General features: G+C 43.2%; 1 protein-coding gene across 4 annotated transcripts in view; it reads right to left on the reverse strand.

Annotated features, from left to right (window-relative positions):
* The window catches only part of POLQ (polymerase (DNA directed), theta), a 97,038-nt gene that overhangs the window by 67,689 nt on the left and 18,814 nt on the right, over positions 1 to 10,535 (reverse strand). For 3 of the 4 annotated variants that reach the window (XM_005875363.2, XM_014546990.1, XM_014546991.1), the window contains 2 exons: positions 5,110 to 5,322; positions 1,593 to 1,735 (listed from right to left, as the gene is read on the reverse strand). In XM_005875363.2, the coding sequence (XP_005875425.1) occupies positions 1,593 to 1,735; positions 5,110 to 5,322 (356 nt within the window). Of the gene's footprint in view, positions 1 to 1,592; positions 1,736 to 5,109; positions 5,323 to 10,535 lie in introns of those variants that run through there. The other variant, XM_014546992.1, reaches the window with a different exon arrangement.

The raw sequence follows: 10,535 nt of genomic DNA on the forward strand, positions 1-10,535 counted from the left end.
GGTGGGAACCGGGTGGAGGGGAGCTATGGGGGGAAAAAAGAGGAACAACTGTAATAATCTGAACAATAAAGATTTAATTTAAAAAAGAAATCTTACTAGGTATGAACAAGTTGTCCTCCAAAAGAGTTATAGCAGTATATGAGAGTGCCTACTTTCATCATCCTCACCAATCTGATGTTAACAATTCTTTTCTTTCTTTAATTGAGAAATAAAGCAGGGTCTGAGTAAAGGCATCAGTACCCCAGCACCACTACTAAAGTCAATAGCAAGACATGCATGCTGATATATGAATAGAACACTTTTCTGGATGAATTAATGAAATATTTAAAGGGGGTTACCTTTGAGGGCTATGAGCAGAAAGTTTTATTTTTCACTTTAAATCTTTTCATACTGTTTGAAACTTCTAATCATGTGTATTTGTAATTTAGTATTTTTTTTAATGTCAACAGGTATTATCTAGATGGAGAAACTAGGGTCCATTTTTGTCACCTTTATTCAGAAAATAAATAAAACCATATATAAAAAATAAAAAGAACCATCTGGTATGTGGATTTTAATGCACTGTTTTGAAATGGATTGATATAGCACTAGCTGTATTAAATTCCAGGAATTCTATGTATATAAAAGCCTAAGCAGCCGTTCAACCATTTGACCAGTCACTATGACATGCACTGACCACCTGGGGGCAGATGCTCAATGCAGGAGCTGCCCCCTGGTGGTCAGTGTGCTCCCACAGCAGAAGCACCACTCAGCTGACCGACAGGCACCAGACACTGGGCTTACGGCTGGTGAGCGCTGCTGCAGTGGCACAAGCCTCTCCCGCAGACACTCCCCCTGCGCACCCCTTCCCCATCTGGACCGGGACTGGATTAGGACCAGCATCGGGACTGACTTGGCGCGAGCCTGTGGCTACTTCTCAGTCATGGGTGCACCGATATTGCCCTAGGACAGGCATGCAGAGACCACAGCGAAGCGGCAGCGAGCCTACTGAGCGGCAGCAGCGGCAGGCACAGCAGGGCCAGGATGAGCAGGAGAGGCATGGTGCCTGCCCCGGGCTCTGGCTCCAGCTCCTCCCTGGCCGCCTGCCACTTCACGCACTACTATATCCCTCAGGGGATGTTGGACTGCTGGTTTTGGCCTGATCCCTGCAGGCCACACTGAGGGACCCCACCGGTGCACGAATCCGTGCACCGGGCCTCTAGTAACTATATAAAATAGAAGAGATTCAGACTTGGGAAGGCTATAAATAACCTCATAAAGAAAGACAAGCTAGCCCTAACTGGTTTGGCTCAGTGGATAGAGCAACAGCCTGCGGACTGAAGGGTCCCAGGTTTGATTCCGTTCAAGGGCATGTACCTTGGTTGCGGGCACATCCCCAGTAGGGGGTGTGCAGGAGGCAGCTGATGGATGTTTCTCTCTCATCGATGTTTCTAACTCTCTATTCCTCTCCCTTCCTCTCTGTAAAATATCAATAAAATATATTTTAAAAAAAGAAAAAAAAAGAAAGACAAGCTAAGATTTTTCACATATAAAGTTCTACCATTGAAGTATAGGTACAAAAGAGCAAGTGGTAATTTAGCGAACAGACTTACCTCCAGAATAGCTCTTATCATGCTCGGAGTTAATTCTTCTCCTTCTCGTCTTCGCAGACAGCTCCGAACAGGTTTTAGAGATCCCTGAAGTAAAGCTATGCCTTTTGATTTCTCAGAGTTCTTACAAATTAAGATACTCTCACCTATAACCAAGAAAATCATACGTTTGCAAAATCTCAACACATTTCCATAAGATAGTGGCTAAAAAGAACTTAATTGTCTTATTTGTTTTAAAGAAAATAATAGATGATAGTGACTGTCATGGTCAAAAAATTATTGCTAATGTTTTATTTTCTGAACTTTGGATTGTAGGGGATCAGAATATATATGCCACACTAAAATATGCCACTTTCTTCATAATTAAGAATTAATTTGACCTGAAGGCAATTGGAAAGTAGCAAACACAGAAAAAAGCTCTTTGCCTTCTTTCCATTAGCTTAGAAGCAAGACATATATTTTTGATCACTTTGAAAATTATGTAATTGTCTAACCACTATGCTGTACACGTGAAACTAATATAAATAATATTGGATGTCAATGGTAATTGAAAAATAAAATTTTTTGTAGCTTAAAAAAAAAATGGCCTTGGCCCTAGCTGGTTTGGCTCAGTGGATAAAGCCTTGGCCTGTGGACTGAAGGGTCCCAGGTTCGATTCCAGTCAAGGACACGTGCTCGGGTTTCAGGCTCAATCCTGCGCCTGAGGGGACGTGCAGGAGGCAGCCAATCAATGATTCTCATCATTGATGTTTCTATCTCTCTCCCTTCCTCTCTGAAATCAATAAAAATATATTTTTTAAAAAATGGCCTTGGGTGGTTTTCTCAGTGGTTAGAGCTTCAGCCCATGCACCTAAGGGTCTAGGGTTACATTTCCCATCATGGGCATGTACCTCAGTTGCAGGCTCAATCCCCAGCCCCAGTTGGGGCACATGAAGGAGGCAACCCATCAATGTTTCCCTCTCACATCAATGTTCTTCTTTCTCTATCTTTCTCTCTCTCCTCCTCTCTCTCCCTTCCTCCCCCCATCCTTCCACTCTATTTAAAAGCAATGGGAAAAACATTCTCAGGTGAGGGTTAAAATAATAATAATTTTAAAAATAAAATAAAACCCCTAAGGGTCAGTTGGGTACATGGCCAGTCAGCTAAAGATTTTATATTCCCCAGCTTCCATTGAAATTGAGAAAAGTAACCATGTGACTAATTGTATGTGAGGAAAAATACTCTGTACATCTCCTTTTTAAAAAATATATATTTTTTTATTGATTTCAGAGAAATGAGAGGGAGAGAGAGAAACATCAATAATGAGAGAAAATCATTGATCATCTGCCTCCTGCACGCCCCTTACGGGGGATCGAGCCCACAACCCAGGCATGTGCCCTTGACCAGAATCGAATCTGGGACCCTTCAGTCCACAGGCCAACACTATCCAGAGCCAAATTGGTATCCATCTTCTTAAAAGGGCAGAACATGTTCTTTACTTACTCATCTCCCCTTCTGGATGTCTAAAATGCAGATGTGCTGACAGAGACTAGAGTAGTCATCTTACACCATGGGATAGAAACCACATTGCTGAACATGGAAAAACAAACTAGAAAACGTGGTCCCTGACACTGGTGTCACACTATCAGCTCCAGACTGTACTGATATATGAGAAGAAATTAACTTCTACCTCGTTTAAACACTTGTTATGTTGGCTTTTGTTACATCAGTAAACTTATATTCTAACTAATCCAGTCACTAATAAGTTATAGTCAATTTTTATTATTTGTGGTAGTTATGTTCTGTAGTGACCACAAACTGAATTAGGGAATATTGAACCATTGCTCCTAGGGGAGATACAGGGCTAGCTTCCTGCAAGCCTCTAACGCAACATTTTCAATAAAATCTTGTCTTAAGCATGTTTCTGTCTAAAGAGACCTTATTTAATATGTGCTATTGATTTATTAATATTAAACTCACAGTCAACAGTACTATATCTCATGGCTAAACAAAGCTTATCTAATACACTTATTTCCCCTATACAGCACATCACAGCCATCTTGCACTTAGGAACACTAGATAATAATTTTATTTCAGCATTATGCTTGGGGGTCACATTAAACAGTTAAATCACCAAAAAGCCCAAAAATGTAAGACTATGGCACTAAATAGACCATGAAAAGGATGCTTGTTTACAGTGTGAGAGCCAAAGCAAGAAGGTAGAGAACCATGTGTGCTTCCAGACATTCAAATTCTTCATGGCTCTGCACATATCCATGAAAGCCCAACAAGTGTTGATTTGGGGGTTATGAATAAATTTGAGTAAGTAAGCAAATTCATAAATATGAGATCCACCAAATATGAGGACCGACTGTATTTAGGGACCTCACATGGCAAATCAAGTTATTCTAAGTCACTTCCTCGGTATACTGCCCAGCTTTTTGTGCCCAGAATATCCCACCCGTTTTCCCATTAAGATTGTCCCTTTTCTCCTGGATATGCAAATTTCACTTCAATAGCCACAGAACTGTTTGCCTATGTATTTGAAATTTGGTATAATGTTAAAGTCAATAAACTACCTCTTAGAAAAGAAAGATAAAGTAACAGACTGTTCCTCCAAATTTTTATTTATTTATCCTTATTATTGAAAGTATTACAGATGTCTTTAATGTTTGCCATTGTAATGTGCTTCCCAGCTCTCAGCATCACTATTTGAACTCTCTCTTAGACCTAAACAGAACTAATATCCATGAACATTACTCCTTTCACCCTGGCAAGTATGGCTCAGTTGGTTGGAGCACTGTCCTGTACACCAAAAGGTGGGTTCAATTACTGGTCAGGGCACATACCCAGGTTGTGGGTTCAATCCCCGATGGGAGGCAACCAATCAAAGTTACTCTCTTATATCGATGTTTCTCTCTCTCTAAAATCAATTTTTAAAAAAGAAAGAGTCCAGTTGGCATAGCTCAGTGGTTGAGCATCAACCTATGAACCAGGAGGTCATGGTTCAATTCCCAGTCAGGGCACATGCCTGGGTTGCAGGCTCAATCCCTAGTATGGGGCATGCAGGAGGCAGCCAATCAATGATTCTCTCTCATCATTGATGTTTCTATCTCTCTCTCCCTCTCCCTTCCTCTCTGAAATCAGTAAAGATATATTAAAAAGAAAAAAAAATAGATAAATTGGACTTCATCAAAAAGAAAGAAAATTACTCCCTTCATTAACACTAAATAGTAGACTATCCTGGAAATTAATAATATTTTAGCTAATGTGATAATTCACTTGACTAAGATAATACTGAATCATTTCACAGTATATAATACAAAAGAAAATCTTAATTCTACCTTAGTAGAAAATGAATGGTTGACAATATATGAAAAATGACTTAAATTATAAGTATTAAGCAAATCCAAAAGAATGACATTAGTGCGTTGGATAACAAACACAGCATAATGAGAACCGGGTTGCTAGGAACTAATCAAATTTCAAGTAGAACGACACTGTCCATCTGCAATGCTATTGAAATTAAATTCAAACTCACCTACTGTGTCTACTCCTTTCCTGCCAGCACGACCAACCATCTGCTTATAAGTAAGAATATCTAGAGTTCGGCCACTGAAGATAGGAGTCCGAATAATTACACGACGTGCAGGTAAATTCACCCCAGATGAAAGAGTAGAAGTTGCTGCCAAGACTCGAATCTGACCTTGACGGAAGGCTCCTTCAATGATATCCCTCTCCTCAAAAGTAAGACCTAAAAAAAGGAAGTTACAATAACATGCACAGATGGACCTTGAACAACACAGGAGTTACAGGCACAGACCTCACACACAGTGGAAAATCCATGTTTAGCTTTTGACTCCCCCAAAATTCCTACTGCTGACTAAAAGTCTTACTAATAATATAAACAGTCAATTAACACATATTTTGCATGTTATATGTTTTTTATACTGTATTATTACAGCAAAGTAAGCTAAAAAAAGAAAATGTTAAGAAAATCATAAGGAAAAGAAATACTTTTATAGTACTCTACTATATTGACACCATAAGTTTACATCATCTATTTACAAGATGAATTGTCTGTCAGTACCTATATCAATATTGTCTCATGATACAAAACACTGTAGATAGTATATGTATTAGTAATACTAGACATCAAAAATGAAAGATGTGCCCAGCCAGCATGGCTCAGTGGTTGAGCAACCTATGAACAAGGAGGTCACGGTTCGATTCCCAGTCAGGGCACATGCTTGGGTTGCAGTGTGGAGTGTGAAGGAGGCAAGCTGATCAATGTTTCTCTCATCATTGTTGTTTCTATCTCCCTTTCCCTCTCCCTTCCTCTCTGAAATCAATAAAAATATATTTTAAAAAAAGAAAGATGTAAGCCTGGCCTGTGTAGCTCAGTGGTTGAGCATCAAACCATGCACCAAGAGGTTACTGGTTCAATTCCCAGTCAAGGCACATGTCTGGGTTGCAAGCAGGAGGCAAGCCGATCGATATTTCTCTCTCATCAATGTTTCTATCTCTGCCTTCACTTCCTCTCTCTCTAAAAATCAATAAAAACATTTTTTTAAAAATGAAAGATGTGAAAAAGAAACTCATTTATTTACAGATAACAATTCATGCTCTGATAATAAAGCAGCAGCAATACAATTGTTTGGTGGCAGTCTAACTAGATAGTCTAGTCTGCACACTAATAAATGAACCGTTACAAGATTTTTATGGCATATAGTAACAGACATATTCATAAGACAGTAGAAACACTGTTATAGTTTTTTTAAACTGATTACCTATGATAATAGCCTGATACACATTAGCATATTGTACAGTAATGTAATTTTTAAAGCACTTATAAAACAGTAAAAAAACTAACACATTATTAATTTTACATTTTATATCATTCACCTTATGCCTATGTAAGGACAGGCTATCATTTCAATACAAGTCTTGCTCATGATGAATAATTAGGCAATGAAGATGACCCAAAAATGTCTCATACAGTTCCTGACACACAGTCATTATATTTTCACATAAAGACACTCACACACATACATAACAGATAAGTTTATTCCATGTATGGCATGATAGTTATTTACTATTCATTAAGTGGAAGTGGATCATCATAAAAGTTTTCAATCTCATCATCTTCACACTGAGTAAGCTGAGGAGGGGGAGACAGAGGAGGGGTTGGTCTTGCTGTCTCAGGGGTGGCAGAGGCAGAAGAGGTAGAGGAGGTGAAAGGGAAGGCAGAAGAGGCAGGCACACTCAGAATAACTTTACAGAAATACATTGTAATTTCTGACTTTTTGCTTTTCATTTCTCTAAATGAGTGTCTCTATGGTACCAAGCCTTCCACTGTCTGCTTTAGTTTCAGTGCCCACACCACAGAAGGGCCCATGCTGTAAAAGAAGGCAAAGCAGTCTTAATAACTGGAGCCCTTCTGCCAGGTGTCTAATGGCAGTTTGTTTCCTGGCACTGCTTCTTTATGTCTTCTTCTTCATCTTCTGGCATTGATTCGGAAGCACTCAATTCCATCAAGTTATCTTCTTCAAGATATGCATCTTGAAACTCTTCACTAGCCCCCCCCCCTTTTTGCCATATTCACAATCTCTTTCATGGTTTCTTTGATTGGATCTGTCATAAATCCTGTGGAGTCATGCGCAACATCTGGACACAGTTTTCTCCAGCAGGAATTTATTGTTTTCAGGTTAGATGGCTTTCACAAATTTCTCTGTAACAATAGCATCTTTAGTGGTGTGATCCTTCTAGACTTTCATGATGTTCTATCAGAGTTCTCTTCTATAGTGTTGACAGTTTTTTCCATAGAGTACCATGTGCAATGAGCCTCATAGATCCTTACTATCCCCTGATCAGTAAGTTGAATTAGAAGTGTTGTGTCTGGGGGGCAAGTAGACCACAACAACCCATTCAGTGCTGAACTCATGAGTTTCTGGCTGGCCAGAGACTTTGTCTAATATCATAAGAATTTGATATGCTCCCAGGGGCCTATCTAAAATATTGGACAGGGTAGAAAAAATTTCCATCCTGCTCCTATAATTTAGAAACCATCCTTAGTGTCAAAAGATAGGGTGAGAGGAGCTGGGAGCTAGGGCCTCTATGCCAACACAAATCAAAAGCTGAACAGAAGGGAAACGAATGAACAGAACCATAGCAAGCAGCTCACATGCCAGTGATGTGCAGGAAGGGGAGGGGTGAGCAGGCTGTAGCACTGGGAGAGAACTGAGGGTGAGGTAAGGGCCACAGCCTGAGCTGCTCATCTATTCAGGGTGGGGAGAGGGAGGCCACAGAGGTTGAGGGTCCAGGCTCAACCTCCCCACTCCACAGCTGGCACAGGTTCTCCCTGGTTGGCAGCTACTGTGATAGGCAGTCCTCTGGAGACTCGTAAGGGTAGGTACAAAGGTAGCATTACTGGGGCTGTGCTGGAAACCAGTTTCTAGCACCACACTCTGAGCCAAGTGAATTCCTGGGGATGAGGCTAGAGTCCTGTGTGCTCTGGTTCCTAGGCCCCCAATTTCTCTGCTGGGGCTGTGGTGAGCCCAGTATTTGCACCTCTCTTGGCCAGGCATGGACACACCATAGACTAGTACATGGAGCCAGACAACACTCAGCGAAGCCCTCCATGGCAGGTGGACGGGATGGTGGGGCAATAGATACTGCCATCCTGGGGCATACGGACCCTCCCTAGCATTGTCTAGATCTGGGGTCCTCAAACTTTTTAAACAGGGGGCCAGTTCACTGTCCCTCAGACCGTTGGAGGGCTGGACTATAGTTTTAAAAAAAACTATGAACAAATTCCTATGCACACTGCACATATCTTATTTTGAAGTAAAAAAACAAAACGGGAACAAATACAATATTTGTATTTGCATGTGGCCCGCTGGCCATAGTTTAAGGACCCCTGGTCTAGATCTTGTGCCCCTGAGGGGGAAGCTCATCCTCAGAGCCCTCCTCAGGCACGGGCTCTGGGTGCCTTGATGCTGACTGTCCATCTTCAGTCCACTCGCCAAGGGGCAGCCGAGAGAAGTGAGAGGGAGCCCAGGGCACTGTGCCAGGATCTGTGATGCCCCCATAGCACCTCTGGAAGCCCCCTTGCAGGGCAGTGGTCTCAGCTGCTCCAGGGCAGGATGCAGCAGCACAGGGATAGCTGGCAGAGAGGGAGATAGGTTGGGGGTGCTGGGCACCTTCTCCTCCCTCTTCAGGGTCACTCGCCCCACTGTCATCACTCTCCTGGCGGTGCCACACATTCCTCTCAGGTTCGCCCTGGGCCTGCTGCTTGTGGAGCTTGTGCATGTAGAGGTCATGCAGGCTCATTTCAGTGGATGTATATTCTGACAGCACCAGGCTCTGCAGCTGTCCTTCACACACACTGCTCCAAGAGCTGGCTGTCCTGGCATGATACTGGGCCTGTCATGGTACTGGGAACCCGGCCCGTGGAAACCTGACCAGGTTGCAGAGGGGAGAAGGAGCACAGGGCAGAGGCGACTTCAGTCCTGTGCCTGGAACCCTGCAGGTCTTTGGGAAGAGAAGGACCATGGCAAGATGAGCCAGCTACCACATTTGCAATAAGGCTCAATGGCTCAGACTCAGGTTGTAAGGACTGGATGGACATAAAGAGGGCATTTTCAGGGAGAAGACCCTTTGGGCAAGGCCAACAGCTACTCCATCCTGCTGAACCTGCTCCTTGAGGAAACTCAGGAAGGCCGTGCTCTCACATGGTGGCTGCCAGCCAGGTTGGTGATGGCAAAATGCATGAGTGACAACTCTGCTTTCCCGCCCTCAGCTTGCTGGTATACTGAGGCCTTGGTCTGACCAGCAGATAGCCACTGGGGATGCCCATACTGGCAAACATCCATCTGGGCAAAGGAGCAGGTATCTCCAACATCAACGACCTCCACAGTGAAATTGCAGAAGTCTATAATTTCCAGGGCCCATGGATGCAGGCAGTAACTCCTCCAAGATGAACAATACCTTGTACTGCAAGAGCTGGGCAAACTCGTTCCGGGTCTGCGAACAGTGGGCATTACCCCGCCAGTGGTCAGGCATGTAGTGGATGTGAGCAAGGATCACGCGGAGCAGCTGCTCAGGGCAGAACACCATGTGCTGGTCCAGGATAAAGGAGCTGTTCACCGTCACAGTGACCCCCAGGAGTGTGACGGTGGTGAGGCCGTGTTCCACAGCTAACACATCTTCATCATAGATAGGGAGGGCAATAAGCACAGCCAGGATGGAGCCAGCAAAGAAGGCTCATCGTTGGCCAGCAGTGTCAGCAGAGGTGTCAAGAAGCAATTCATGTACTTGGAGGCTGGCTTGTAGCCACAGTTCAGACGGGACTGCAGCTCATGCTCCAGCTCGTTGAAGTGGCAGAGGTAGCAGTGTCCATAGAGTGACCAGCAACGTGCTCCCAGGGCCCCAGACTCCTGCTACGGCACCTCAGCATAGCTGAAGAAGGCATAGAGGATCTGCCAGATGAGGATGAGGGGGCACAGCAGGAAGATGGCGATGCCGATCCACAGGATGCGGTTGCTGAGGTGCTGGGCCAACTCTAGCCGTTGCCCCCCACGTTTGTACTTAGCCTTGAGGCTGCACTCATTGAGAAACAGAAAGCCAGGTCCTCAGAAGAGGAACAGCTCGAAGTTGTACTTGAGGCCACAGGTGAAGAAGACAATCTCCCCCAGGCCAGGCAGGCGGAAATGCAGGGACAGGAGAGATTTGTTAACCACTGGCATATAGAATTGCCATAAAATTTAAAATAATATATACGCAAAAGCCACGAGATCACTTTTTACTGCAAAATCCAATTTACTGCAGAGACAATCTGTTCACAGGGAGATGATTAGTGTCACGGGCATTTTTTTTTAAATATATTTTTATTGATTTCAGAGAGGAAGGGAGAGGGAGAGAGAGATGAAACATCAATGATGAGAGAGAATCATTGATTGGCTGCCT

Source organism: Myotis brandtii, unplaced genomic scaffold (genome assembly GCF_000412655.1).
Source record: "Myotis brandtii unplaced genomic scaffold, ASM41265v1 scaffold46, whole genome shotgun sequence".
Taxonomy (NCBI): domain Eukaryota; kingdom Metazoa; phylum Chordata; class Mammalia; order Chiroptera; family Vespertilionidae; genus Myotis; species Myotis brandtii.